This window comes from Antrostomus carolinensis, unplaced genomic scaffold, assembly GCF_000700745.2.
Source record: "Antrostomus carolinensis isolate BGI_N321 unplaced genomic scaffold, ASM70074v2 scaffold12117, whole genome shotgun sequence".
NCBI classification, from domain to species: domain Eukaryota; kingdom Metazoa; phylum Chordata; class Aves; order Caprimulgiformes; family Caprimulgidae; genus Antrostomus; species Antrostomus carolinensis.
The window spans coordinates 1-14,978 of NW_010325401.1; the positions used below are offsets into that span (position 1 = coordinate 1).

General features: G+C 37.5%; 1 protein-coding gene across 1 annotated transcript in view; it reads left to right on the forward strand.

The window, feature by feature from the left end:
* Window positions 1-9,394: 9,394 nt before the first annotated feature.
* The window catches only part of UBE3C (ubiquitin protein ligase E3C), a gene marked incomplete at both ends in the record, with an annotated part of 64,828 nt that continues 59,244 nt past the window's right edge, over window positions 9,395-14,978 (forward strand). The window contains 4 exons of the mRNA XM_010171196.2: window positions 9,395-9,514; window positions 10,319-10,372; window positions 13,600-13,674; window positions 14,335-14,481. Of these exons, the coding sequence (XP_010169498.2) occupies window positions 9,395-9,514; window positions 10,319-10,372; window positions 13,600-13,674; window positions 14,335-14,481 (396 nt within the window). The remainder of the gene's footprint in view (window positions 9,515-10,318; window positions 10,373-13,599; window positions 13,675-14,334; window positions 14,482-14,978) is intronic.

Sequence of the window (14,978 nt, forward strand, 5' to 3'; positions counted from 1 at the left end):
GTGTCGCTCCCCCTCGTCCCCCGCCTGCCTTTCCGCCCTATCGTTATTTTTACCGTTGGGCCTTCAAGAAAAGGAGCAGCTATGACTAAGGTTTAATAGAGGCGGAAAAAATCCTCCCCCCCGATGATGTGTTTGTCTCTGATCTCCCTGTCTCTGTCGGTGTTTTTTAAAAACAAAAAGAAAAAAAAAAATGAGGCCACACACACCCCCTCGCAGGCTTGTAGTGTAGTAAGAATTGTGGGAAGCGAGGAAATGTCTCCGTAGCTCATCCCCCCTGCGAGCAATCCGGTTTGTTGTGGCTGGCAGCACCTCCCGGGCTGGGCTGTTCGTCTCTAGGGCTCCCGAGGTGAAGGAGAGAAGGACTCGGAGACCTCTTGTCATCCCTCTCCACAGGGAAAGCCTCGCGTGGGCCCCCCTCGCTGGAGAGATGCGGGGGGAGCAGCCTTACACAACTCGGGATCAATGGAAATTGCTGGGGGAGGCTTCATCCCCGTGAGCGAGGGTTGCTGGGTCACAGGTTTAGCTTTTCTCTGTCAAGTTTACCTTCAGTCAGTTTGTCGTGTGCAGGGCGAGTAGCAGTTAATTGTCTGCTGCACCAGACTATTGAATCTTTTTGTATTTATTGATGGAAAATAAGCGAAATGGTTTGTTTAGATCTTACTAATTGGTCAGGATAGTCGAATGTTTAGTCAGGTGCTGAAGGGCATAGAACTACCGAAGAACAAGAGAAAGCACAAACTGTTTTTAGAAGTGGTCTAAGTTTGTACGGGTCACTTTAATTCACTGCTAAAATGCTGGTTCCCCGTGTTGTCATTGGACATGATTGTGTGGGAAGCTCACGAGTGTTTTCATTAGTATTTTTGAATCTTAATAGGGCTAAAAATAAGTCTGAAGTTTTTGTTATTGAGCACTGTAAGCAAGTTCAGTTCTCTGAAACTTTTAAGGTTTGGCGGTACAGTTAAGAAACTTGAGCTAAAATATTGCACTATGTGTTACTAAAATCGCAGTCAAGTTCGCATTTTGGTGTGTTGTCTCACATAATTTATGAAACAGAATGTGTAACTGAACTATTTAAATTGTGCAGCTTTTCATCTACTTATCTTAAGACATTTCTGTTCATTAAACTACATACAACGGCATTGCAGGAGTCAGAAATATCATAAGTGCTCCCCAGCTGAAGTAGGAATTAGCAGAACATGCCCCGGTCCTCACCTGTACACTTTAGGTACTTTGCAGCTTTTGACACTGACTTGCCAGTAGTGTTGCTTGCAGAACATGTTTCCTTCCACAGAAGTAAACAACTGTGTCGTAGTATTTTCTTTTACACTACTGATCTCTTGATGAAAATTAAGCAGAATTCTATCTGTTTTCATTATATGGGACAAATTTATTAATGTTATACGGGTATAAATTTCCAAGGGCAGATATTAAAAGGTAAAGGAAGTGGAAACTGAAATTGATGCAGAACCTTCACTCTGTTCAGTGAGACTGTAGCTCATGATCAGACTGATACTGTCTGGGCCACAGGTTTCATGATTTCGCATTGGTACACTGAGGTGCTTGTGCTGTATCAATGCAGATCAGTTAGTTGCAGCTTTGGGCATCATGGTTATATGGACAGCGTAGGTTGCCCTTGAAATAGCTGCTTATTTTCAGAAACTATGGACAGTACTAATGAAAGAATTTATTTAAACACTACTAAGAATTACTTCTAAAAATGCAGTTTACCTGATCTTTTATGTAAACATACTACAGCAGAGATTGGTGTGGCAAGTATTTACATGGCTTCTCATTATCTCATGTCACAGGCTCCTTGTGATCACGTTTCTCATACCTATAGGCTTCAGTTTTACAGAAGGCTGAATTGTAAAACGTTTCCTTTCAGCTTTTGTGCACGTGGAAAAAAAACCCCTGTTCTTTGACAAGCCCCCTTGCCCTCCCAAATGTGTATAATTTTAGAAAGATACAGTGCATGGTTCCAACCCAGCAGCTCTGCTGTGCTCTGTTAGTTAGATGGATGCCTAGTACTGCCTGTTTTGATTCCTTTGGTGGAATAAAGCACAACTCAGAAATACTATTAGAATGTGTATGCAGGGTGCTTAATGCTAAGATTAATTTCCCCAGTGTTGGTCCTGTATCACTACGTTAGCAAAACCCTCCCAGCACAAATGCAGGGACTCAGTCTGAGGAGCTGGTCAGTGCTACAGATGCCAGCAGAGTCTTCCTGATGTGGGTACAACTGACACCAAAATAAATGATCAGCAAAACTGACTATTAAAAGTATGTTTTTGCTACTATAACTGCAGCTCCAGACAATAACTGTGTTGGTCACATGTGTCAATACCCTGTCTGACATCGCCGTGCACGGCTGTGGTGTTTCCTTAGGCCTCACGAGGGGCTGACCTCAGTAAGTCCTGTCGGTATAGGCACTGTGATAAAAATGTAGTTGGGGACTTGTGGCATTGTGGCAGTCAGAAAGGTACTGAATCTAGTGTGCTTTCTCACCACTAACCTTTATGACAGTTTTGAATGATAAAAGCAGAGATCTTGAGGTTTGTTTTTACACTATGTGCATCTTATGCTCATGTGCATTATGATGGTCTGAATTGCAGATGCTGTAGAGAGGCACTTCAATCCAACCAAACCTTTTGCCAAAAAAGTATCACTTATTTCTGTTAAAATCCTGGGTTGCAAAATTAGTGTTCTCAAAATGAATGTCCTTGTTGACCAATCCTTTCAGAACATTATTGTTACATTTTAATATTGCATTGTAGGTAAGTGTAAAAACATAGGTGGTATTGTCAGCATTTGGACTTTTCCCTCCATATCTACTTTCAGAAATTTACTCCTTCATTTGCACTATTTGCATTAGTTGTATATTTGTTTGAGGGTATAGATAAGCCATTTTATTTACAATGTGATAAGTTAACTTTGGTGGTATTTTTTTTTTTAATTTTTGGGGGTGCTTATTGTCACCTTTGAAACAGTATATTCTTTCCTTGCTTTATGAAGTTTTTCAAAAGTTATTTTCAGATTTAGTTTTAATTGTAACTGGAAGAGTATACTTCTTACTTCTGAAGTAAAATAGTCTCCAAAAATGAATACTGTTACTGCAGTTCAATAAAGGAAAATCTTTAATTACTCATGGATTGTTTTGTACAGGACAACAATTGTTGCCTGAAAGGCTGTAGCTGCAGAATTTCTGTGGTGTGTCAGGCAGGAAAAAAGAGGTGTGTCTGAAGAGTTGGTTTGGGGTGCAGTTCAAATTGAGCTAACCCAATCTAATTGTGCAGTGGACTGAAACAGATGGGCCTTCACCTGGGTGGTTCCCACCTCGTCCTTTGTGTCCTGTATGGTGAATATATTTCTTCAATGTGGAGTGTCACCATGCCTTCTGGTGGCAGCTGGCAGGGTTCACCAATTTTATCATGAAGGTGGACTGTTGGTGGCATAGTGCAGAATCTGTGAAACCATGTCAGCTTGGTTTGGTGAGGTCAGGCCCAGTGTTCCTTTATTAATTTTACCGGTGTTAAGAAAAATACGAGGTACCAATCCTTTAGTGTATCCGTGCAGGGGGATCCCCATGGCTGTACTGAGATGTAAAAGGGGCTCTCCAGCTCCACATTATTAATGTAGATTATGAAATGTATTAATGACATCTTGTAAGCCTTTAACTGGAAAAATAGTTAAAAGAATAATATTCGGTCAAATTTACAGTATCACTTGAAATATCTAAACCATGCTTTTATAAATCCCAAGACTATTTGAGTATTTTAAAATTATAATGCAATTATGAGATGGTTTTTAAAAAATCTTCCTTTTCAGGAATGTGAGATGCAGATGAGTTAGCACTGTGGTGTAAGTGAAAGTGAAACCAACTTCACTGAGTTTTCTTCTTTGGTTTTGTTTTTGTGGAAGACATGGAAAATTACTAATGAACAAATAGTGATGACTCCATCTATTATTTTGAAAAGTCTCTTTTTGATTTGGACATTTTAAATAAACAAAGATCTTCCATTTTTGAAGTTTTTAAATTTTATTTCAGTAGTTACTGATATGCTTTCTTAAATTAATAGCATAACATTAAGCATTAGATTCCTGTGTATTTTTTTTCCCCTGCTCTCAGCTGAAGTGCAGAGGTAGAACTCCAGAAGCACCTTGTTTGCTCTTTGTTGTCTGTATTCTATGTGTATGCTTGTGGAATAAAAATTAATGATTTGAAAACAGACTGCAAGGTTGTCAGTGTATGGAGAGATCTGCACAGACTGGGGTTGCTTATGGTGACACATGTCTGTAGGATTCAAGCAATGTTGGGACAGATTTAAAAAATAGTTTTACTTCTCTTTTACTGATGGATTGAGGAAAGTTGCTAGTAATTTCAGGAAGGAAGAATTACTTATTTTTTATATATAAAATATATTTATTATATCTAATTTGTCACAATGGAAATGGAATGATGCTAGGGATTTATAGTATAGGATTTCTAGCTTACAATTACAACTTTACAATCTATTTTTGAATGGTGGGAAAGAATGGCACTGCTTCTCTCCGTAAGACCTTTGTCCTGTGAGGCACACGGCATAGGTCCTTATGCAAGCACATACCTCATTCTGAGTCAGAGCTGTGTTTTGTCCAGAATGTTGAAATGTCAAAGCCTAAGTCTTGAAGTACTCTTTGAACTTCAGATCCATGGTTTGGAAATATGGTGAGACCATCTTGTTGTAGAATAATGACTGCTGGTCAGTTGGAAACTTTATAATTAATGCATACTAGAGTCTGGTGGATTTTTTCCTTCTTGGTGACATTTAAAATTCTCCTGTTCCATTTGAAAGGAAGCTACGAATGTAGTTAGCTGACAGCAGTGATTACACTCTTATTTTCAGTTTTGTGCTATTTTTCTCAAATTCAAAACTAAATTTTCTGATTTCATGTGTATTTTTTTCCCAGCTTGTTTCTGAGAAAATGAAGAGTCACTCAACTGCAATGATGTGTACAATATACATTTTCAAAATCATAGTAGAGACAAACTGAGAGTAAATTTAAGAGCAAATTGTTCGCATTTCATTTGACTTCTAGAGCCTCCAGTCAAGTCCTGGTTCCTCTGTGTGTGGCTTTGTAGCTACCATGATAAAGGTGGTTCCAGATAATCCCTACATCCTACAGTAAAATTTGAGCCGAGATGTTTTCTAGCAAGCACTGTGACATTGATTTCAGTGAGGCCAGGCTTTCCCTGGCCACATGCCTCTTCTGGGAATACTTTAATTACTTAAAAATACCTTCTTCTGGAAGATGGTTTTCTCTACATATAAACTTAACTGTGATGTAAATTATCAGAGATATGAAGAGTGACAAACTGCTTTAAAGCAGAATTTTTCAAACTGCTGAACATGTTTTACTCAAACCGGCTGAGCTGCATGTCCAGTGGAATTGAAACTGTTGAGGTTCAGTTCAAGACATTGTGAGTCTTAAAACGATGATTTCTTACACTGCACAGAAAAGCCAATTGAAGTGGGGTTTGTCTTGTCTAAAATAATGGTGGGAACTAGAAATGTTTTGAGAACCACTTTGGAGAGGGGTGTCTTCCAGTGTCAAAGTTTGTTTTTTACAAATAAATGCTACAAAATCTTCCTTTTATTTATTTGACTTATTATTAAATACTTGTATTGAAAGGAATTTTATTCTATAAATTAGTTGGGTCACTTCATTTGCTTTGGGAGTTGTTACTGATGTTTATGTGGTTCAAGCTAAATTCATCTGAAAAGTTTCATTCCTCATTTCAAGGAAAGAAAAAAGATGCAAGTTCCTGGGTTTTGTAGATGTAAACCATACAAGATTTTATAATTGCCCCCAAAAGTTAAAAGATCAAGTGCATATTGTTTTTCCCTGAAAATTTCCTAAAAGTCATGCCTTGTACTTTGCATGATCTGTTGTAACGTTAAATAGAACAGCGTTTTCAACTAAAGAAAGGAAATAAACCCCACTGGTTTACAAATAAACATCAAACATTTATTAATAATATTTAAATTTTTGTATCAATGTATTTGTTATTTTTTTTTCAAACGTGCTCACTGTTTAGATAGTGCCTGAAAATAATTACTCAGTTTCACCTTTGCGCCCAGCATATTTAGCTTTTAATTGTAACCTGTGTAGAGCTAAGGTGGCTTGATTAACATGACAGTTCAGGAGTGTTCAATTTCAGATTTTAATAGTCAACAAATGCTAGGAGTATTTGAAAAAAACCAAACCAAAACAACTTTTTTGTCTTGAACCTGAATTTTGAGCCAAGAGGGCTGAAAGTTTATTAACACTCTCAATGCAAGGTGTCAAAGTGCAGGACAAAAATAATTGTAATTCTTATCTTTGTTTATGTTATTCAGTCTTTGTCTAGAATACCTAAAGGCTAGGAGTTGTGTAAACATATTTTTGCAACAAAATAGTGTATTTCAGCAAAATGAGGACAAAAAAGCAGTTTTAATTATTTTTTTTTTCATTATGTATTGAATTGGAGTTTTTGAAGGACAGACATTGACACTGTTCTCATGAACTGGTCTGTTACAGCAGCGGTGCGACTTGGAACTTCGCTGTGATGAACAATACGGGGCATGGCAGTTTTATCCTGATGTGTAAATTAACGTTTCAGATATTACTTAACATTTCTTTGATGGTAATCACAAGCTTTCCTTTCTCTATACGGTCCTCTATCTGCTTCCTTGTTTTCACCTCTTCCCCCTTCTGTCTTACTCTTGAGTCATTATCTGTGTCACATTGCGTTTCGCTGTCACATACTGTTTCTTTGCTGTCTCGTTTCTTTGTGTCATGCCTCACTGTCTTGGTTTAGTCAGTTCTTTTATCACCCAGTGACCCCTCCCCACCTGAGAAGGGGAACTGGGAAAAGGAAAGAAGACCTGTGGGTTGAAATGAAATCTTAACGAGATAATAAGAACTAATATTAATACTAATATAAAATACACAAGGTTATACTCAGCTGACGGAAGTGTGACAGTCACAACGAGCAGGAGAGTAGGTCTTGGGAGCAGAACGACGGGCGAGACCCTCCAGGGATGATGGTCATTGAGGAAGAGGGTCGTCCCTAACAAGCTGTCCAATTTATAGTGAGCATGACCTTTATGGTATAGAATACTTCTGTTGGACAGCTTGGGTCAGCTGCCCTGGCTTTTGCTTCTTCTAGCCTTAGCACCTGGCTAACTCTGACCTGGTAAAGAGCTTGATCACCGTGGAAACCGACATACCATGGCTGGCCACAAACTAAAACAAAGTGTCTTACCAACTCTGTTCTCACCAAATTGGGTGCTGCAGTCTTCCCAAAAATGCAGCTTTTCTGAGCGAGAATTAAGTCTATGATTCTATTCTCACAAAACCAGAACACTCACATATTTGGTGAAGAAAACTTCTCAAATTGGGCTTTTTGTGGTCCTGCAGCTTCTGTGCTAGAGCCTGAGGTCGGTTGTTACTGATATCTTCTGCTGGAGGAAGGAACAGGCAGGAAAGAGACTGCTAGTAGTATACTAAACGTTGGATGAAATAGTGTCCTCCCTCTTCTGCACTTTGGAGGTCAAACTCCTGAAGAAAGAAGACTACATCATAGAAAGTGTCAGGAATTTGATTCAGTAAATGGCTTTTCACTCCTTTTGAGTTAGGGTTGAAGGAATCATGACAAGGTGATGCTTCGTTCCCCCTAAAATATCTGCCTCCCTACCTTGACAGATAGACTTGATACCTGATGTCTGCCTGTCTGGCAGGTGAAAAAGGAAAGAAGATAGCATGGCCATTTACTTTCTGTTGCATATTAACTGTTACTTTTTAATTTCTGAAGGGACAGTGTATTCCAGTGGGTTGAATAACTCTGAAGGAGATACATTTTTCTTGCATTTAATGTAAATATGTCCTTTGGTCATAGTTATGATTCCAGTCCCTAATGTTTCTGATCTATATGTCTCTAGTGAACAGAGCAGCAGCATTATTTGACCCGCAATATTTTTTTAAAGTTGGAATGCACTTGGATATTTCATTCTTTGTCTTGAGACAGTTTCTCTATTGTATTTTACTTTTAACAAGTTGGTGTTTTTCTTTACAAATGCTCAAAGCAAGTACCCGACATTGACTAAAAAATTAACTTTTATTATTTTTTTAGAAGTGGATTGGTTTAAAGGGTGCTTACTTTAAAGAGGCCCAATTCCTGATGAATGAAAAGCTGGTGATACTCTAAGTGAGGATACTCTGCCCTCTTATATCAGCACCCTTCCCCCTCCCCCTCCCCCTCCAATACTTAAAATTATTTGGATTTGACAAGCCCTCTGGCCACTTATTTTCCTTTATTAAGTTACATCTGTTGTATTTAGTGTGCTTGTGTATTTTTCATACCGTTCTCCACTCACGTGCAGCAATTTGTCTCCCTTTTTCTGTAAGTTCTTTTGCTTTTTCTTTCAATCCGCTCTGCAATATAAAGATGAATTTAGCAACATTGCTTCTAAGCAGGAGTGCTGTCCTGCAGAATGAAACTCCAAGCAGATTGAAGAGATGTTGCTGTGATCACTTCTGAATAGGAAGGAACATTTTCCTAACTTCTCTAATGCATTGAGTATCAGCTGCTGGAAAAGAAATAATCTATTCAAAAAAGTCCTGAAACTTTAAGCCATCTGTTGGTTATTTCTTAATTTAGTACATTATTTTGTCTTTTTTGTATGTGTGAGGTCAGAATCTCTTGCCTCACATTACCAAGCAGACCTGAAGCCTTTCCTGTTGCTTGAGTGGAGATAAATCATCTTATGTATGGACTTTGTTATGTTTTTGTTTATACTGTGTTTAACACATGGAAAAAACCCTGTCTTTAGAGGGCAATAGCTGTAGTTAGTGGTGTCTTTGGCCATAAATACTGTCTTTAGAGGAAAAGATGGTTAACCTTCTTGTGGGATTTTTTTTTTTCTTTATGCTTGCTCCAGTAAATGATCTGAAATACAAACCCAATTTTAAATTCCTTTTTTTGCATCCGTGTTTTTCTTTTTTTTTCATTCCCTCTTGGTGGTCTGTGTTGAAGTATTTTCTGTCCTAATGTACCTGGGAGAATCATAACGTTACTTCCTCTGTATCATCAAAAAAGAAATGCAGAAGAGTTTTGCCTTTGGTTTTTGTATCTGCATATAGACAATGAAAATGTTCCAGCACAGTTGTTTTAGATGTGCTTAAATACTTTATAAACATTTGTTTGCCAATTTATTTTTATATATTTAGATATAATACATTTTCAGCTGGAGTGTGTTCTATTTATTAACTTCTCTAGATTAATAAGGGCATAGGGTAAAAAAGGAAGTTGTTATATATGTAGTAGAAGCAAAAAAAAATAAGTTAGTTTCCTTAAATCTATTGTCTGTTTTAGGCTGGATTTGGGAAGGTGCTGGGTACTTTCAGCTCTCATTGTCTGCAGTGGGAGCTGAATACTGTGCATCAAAAAGGAATTATTTTGTATATTTCCTTGGAAACTACACAGAACCATCCAGTAAGAGATTCTTGCAAATAAAGCTTTGTTTATATTTTGTAATCTATATGTACTGATTTAAGATTGTGGTTTAAAAGCACAGGTTTTCTGTTGTAATAATATTGTTCTCTAGAGGCCTCGTGATTACTTTAGTATTCTTTACTTTTTCTCTATTGGAGAGATCACTGGCCTGAAAGTTTCAATTTGTAACCTTAACTTGGGTGAAGAGTTCGAAACATTGAAAGAAAAAATTCCTACCATTTATGTTATATAGGTCTGTTTTGACATCTTTTCTGGACAAGTTTTGAGGAAAAGCATAAGTAAATGTAAGAGCTTAATGCTTTTTTGCAAGTTACACAAAAGCATGGGGCTTTGGAACAGTGTGTGATTGCTTTGAACGTGCCACAACTTGCTGCAGCACCTGGGGCAATGCCTGACAGGAAAACACTCAATACACTTTGGAACTAGCTGGTGGGACTGGGACTCTATTGTGTTTCAGTTCCCCCATTTGTAAATGGATGATGTTTGCCTGGATTATGGGGATGCTGAGAACACAAACCTGGACAGGGATCAGTACAGTTTGCTGCTGTTTGCCCTCTCACCTTTTCTTTTTACGTAGCTTCCCTCGGTCCCTGCGCTTTTGAGAAGGCTGTGGGACATGTATTTGTAAGAGCAGAAAATGATTAACAGTTACTTTTCTCCAGTGTTTTACATATTACATGTTATGAACAATCCCCAAAGTGAAATCTAGATTAAATATCATGAACACATTTGAATCATGTGTTTGAATGAAAATATAATTATCTCTTTATTTGTGCTTTATAGGAAGAAAAGGCTTCTCTCCTGCATCGTACTCAGGAAGAAAGGAGAAAACGAGAGGTAAAGGAGACTGTAAACGTTTGCATGCACACTGCACTGGATTTTTCTTTGATGTGGTAACATTTACAGTCCAAAGTACTTTTCTCAGTTGTACTTTCTGCTCAGTTGTACGTAGTTCAGGAATGTTTCGTTTCAGTTTGCAAGTTCTACATAGTCTACTAGTATACTAGAACTGACAAAGTGTTTGCTTTTAAGATTATTCCCAGAAGTGATTTTTATCTCAAAAGAAGGTAGTTAACCATACACTGGGTGCAAAGGGAATTTTTCCTTTTATTTTGGTGCTGATTTGATCTAGTCTTTGTTGAGAAAAGGCAGGTATTTGGATAGTAAATTGCATTTTTTGCCTTGTCTATCATCTATTCCTATGTGTTGGTCTCAACAAGCTGTCTTCTGCTCCTGGTTCTGCTATGGTTTTGTGGATGACCTTCAGCAATTCACTTCTCTAGTGTGTGCCTCAGTTTTGCGGAGGTAGGATCAGAACAATGATACTTGAATGCATCCCGAAGTGCTTGGAAATCACCTGACAATTGAAGAGAAAGGAGAAGCAGTTGTGAGGCTGATGTGTGTGGCTTTAGGAAATCTTAACACTGGTTTGAGATTGAATCTACTGCCATGGATGATTCAATCTGGAATAATGCAAAGAAGGAATAGGCAAAGGAAAAATACCAGATTTAAAACATTGATCTATATGGCAATATGAAAACAAAATTTAGTAATATGAAATTAAAGTTAATATGTTAATTTTGTTGTTTTTTTTTCCCTCTGATATAAATAGAAACAATTTTGATCTTAAAAATTATTTAAAAGGTGTAACTCTGGTTTTCATGCTTATCAAGTAAACAGAGTTGTTTGCCCCTTAAAGATGTATTTGACCCTTGCTAGATCCAATACAGGTTCTGCAGTGGCTCCTCTCTTTCTGAGGACAGTTACTGCTTCTTTTCTTTCCAAGCTGGATGTATAATTATGGACCAAGTTTAAGTCTGAAGTTACTGTGATTTCACTAGTTAGTTCAGAATGCTGTGTTATGAATCAAATTTGTGATCAGAGAGTCCTTATCAACATATGCAAGAAGACTTTTTTGTGCTTCGTAAACTTTTTTGCCATATATAAACAAGCCATTCAGTTGCTTAATTCTGTCTACTGCAAAGCTGATGCAGAGTCTGTATGTCCTGTATATACTCATATCTGTACACACACGCACAGCGATTTTCTGTGGCATATATTGGATCCTTACAAAATGAATGACTCCTCTGAGGATAAAATCAGTTACGGCTTTTTAAAAAAATGCCCGTAGCAGAATCTTAGCAGTGACCTCAGACTTAAAACCTTTGCAATTACGGGTCGCTAATTGACAATTATGTATTCTAGGATAAAACCTGTATCTAGAGAAAAGGAGAACATATCTACTCTTTAGTCAAGCATTACATTATGATTATGAAGAGACAGTGCCTCTCTGTAATTGAAACTCTCTCCTGCTTGCCCCCAAGTTTTGCACTTTTACTGTTAGGTACTTTGGAGAGAAAAATACCCTTTGGCCTGTCAAAATTTTTATTTTGGTCTATGCTCTAGAGGTAATTAGAATCTTTCAACTATATGCTTATTCTGAGAAATTGCTTTAGCAACTGGGGTTTCCAAGAACAATAAAATAAGCATTGAATATTGAGTGGAGCATCTCCCTTATGAGGAAAGGCTGAGGGAGCTGGGTCTCTTTAGCTTAGAGAAGAGGAGACTGAGGGGTGACCTAATTAATGTTTATAAATATATAAAGGGTGAGTGTCACGAGGATGGAGCCAGGCTCTTCTCAGTGATGCCCAGTGATAGGACAAGGGGCAATGGGTGTGAGCTGGAACACAGGAGGTTCCGCTTAAACTTCAGAAGAAACTTCTTTACAGTGAGGGTGACAGAGCCCTGGGACAGGCTGCCCAGGGAGGGTGTGGAGTCTCCTTCTCTGGAGACATTCAAGACCCGTCTGGACGCCTTCCTGTGTGATCTCATTTAGATTCCTGCTCCAGCAGGGGGATTGGACTAGATGATCTTTTGAGGTCCCTTCCAATCCCCAACATTCTGTGATTCTGTGATTCTGTGAATAGCAAATTCATCTGGTATTTCTCTGGTCAGTTCAGGTTAAGTTCTTAAGTTGAATGTGTCTTCATGGCACAATAAATTAGAAATCAAGTTTTTGCGAGTTGGAAGTTTATATGAACTTCCCCAAATGTAATGAAATTTATTAAAACATTTTGGTGCTTTGTTTTGCTTGGTGGCTGTCAGAATTACGGGCTCATTACAGCTCCAAGGTTTGATGAAGTCAAAATTTCTCTACTAAGAGCAGGCTTCTCTGATTTTTACTCTTGATCTTCCTACTCTCCCTTCCTCAACCACTGCTTTGTAGCTCTAGGCTTATGACCAACTATTTTATGTACTTCCCTCTTGCATCCCCTAAGAAACTATACAGACATTATTAGAAGCCTAATTACAGTAGCCACTTCCCTTAGATATTTATTGTGATGGAATATGCTGGGGATGTTGTCAGGGGTTCTCGCTGAGCGCTCTTCCCATAGTACCTGCAGCAAGCTGGCTTCCAATTGCTCAGAAAGTGAGCCCTTGTCAAGGGATGATTTTAACTACTCTAGCTACTGAGGAAGACATCATAAAGTGACTCACTTCATATGGCTGGTTTCAAGGAGAGAGCAAGAATTTTTATTAATTTCCATATTGTGCTCCTGGGCTTAAAGCAGTAAGACTCCTTTTTCTTTTGACAGCAGTATTGTCTCAAAATATTTTTTTTCTCTCCCCACATCTAAACTGCACCAGCCTCATAATACTGATATGTTACTGGAATGGAAACAAGCAGGTCTTCAGTGCTAGCTGATATATGCAGAAAGAGGAATGATGTCATTGAATCTGATGAATTCTTCAACATTTTAGTATTAACACTTTGTCTAATAAAATACAAATGTAATTATTTTGATTTCTGTAAGTATTACATACTTACTGAGTAATAAAAATTATTTTGCAATATCTTAATGGTAAATTTACACTTAAAAACATAAAAAGCTTTCTCCCCAATTTATGTATGTTGGATGCAAACCTTCACTTTATTTTACTAATGAGTAGTGCTTAATCTCCATTATAAAAATTGCTTTTGAATGCAAATGTATTTGATAAAATTGTAGAAGTTAGAGGCAGTTCACAATATTGATTGCGATCTCCTTGCTTTTTTTTTACAGGAAGAAAGGCGGAGGCTGAAAAATGCAATAATAATCCAGTCATTTGTAAGGGGGTACAGAGACAGAAAGCATCAAGTGAGTACTTATTTATGTATTTAGAGAGATATAAAACAGTTTTGCTGAAAATGAGACTTTCTGGTAATAAGTAATTCCATTGAAAAATCTTCACCTTTTTCGAGTATTGTGTGCACACAAAGTGCAAGTGCTATTTCCCTCTTGACATTTTCATTTGAACCTCAGTATTTTAGGAGATGAGTGTTTATTCTGCAAAGTGTGTGTGTGACAGTGGACTTCAGTGGGATTATGCAGTTTTTTTTTTGAGCTGACAAAGCGTATGAAAACAGTTGGGTATTAGCAGCTTTCACGCCCCAGTGGAGCTTTTTTCCACAATATGGCTAAGGTGATAGTTTGAGTCAAAAAGATGTTCTTTCTAAACTGCTCTTGGGTATTCTAAGAAAGGGTGGTATCTGTTTAAATTCACTAATATTTATTGGGTAAACTAGACGAAAATGTTTGATGTGACACTCTTTACTTGAAAAGCAACAGATTTGTTGCGATGTGGACTTTCTGAATTACAGAAAGCAGTTATGATTTTACCTATGGCATTGTGTGTATGTTTGATCTCTTAACAAATCCCACTTGGGATGGGAAACTGAAATGAGGTTTTTAAAATTTTGCATCTCTAGTTTAAATCATAAACTTCATTGATGTATTGATGCATTTCTTGTTTTTAAGTACTCTATCCAAAGAAGTGAATTTGATCGCTGCGCTAATTTGGCCCAATCTGGAGGAACATTTTCCACTGCTAATGGAGCTAATTTGACTCTTTTAGTTCGTCAGTTGCTCTTTTTCTATAGGCAGAATGAGGATTCGAAGCGTTTGGTGAGTACTGTTACACACTTTGATCCATAGTACTTTTATTTCATGCACTTTAGAAGTACTCATTCCCTTAAAAGATTTAAAAGGGATGCAAAAAAGGCTTTGACTGGTTCAGTAAATTCATTTAAGAATTCTGGCTTTTGCTGGCCTACAGTCTGCTGTTTTTTGCTTAGACAGAGTAACTTAAAATTAGATTTTTATATGTGCACACGCACACAAAATGTGTGAAATGAAGCCTTGAAAAATTATGTGTTTATTTTTCACAGTAATTTATTAAAAATAATATATTTCTATTAGTATTTAATTTTTAAACAATATTTTCCACTTACCCCTCTGGTCATTGCTGAGGTGTTTGGTGTTTTATTTTTTTCTTCCTCACTGGTCAGTAATGCTGGCCTATCAATTCACTGCAAACTTCCCAAATGTAAGAGTAAGGATGATTCATAGCAGGTATTAATAATGGACATTAAAGAATTATGACTATTTACAAACAAAAAAAT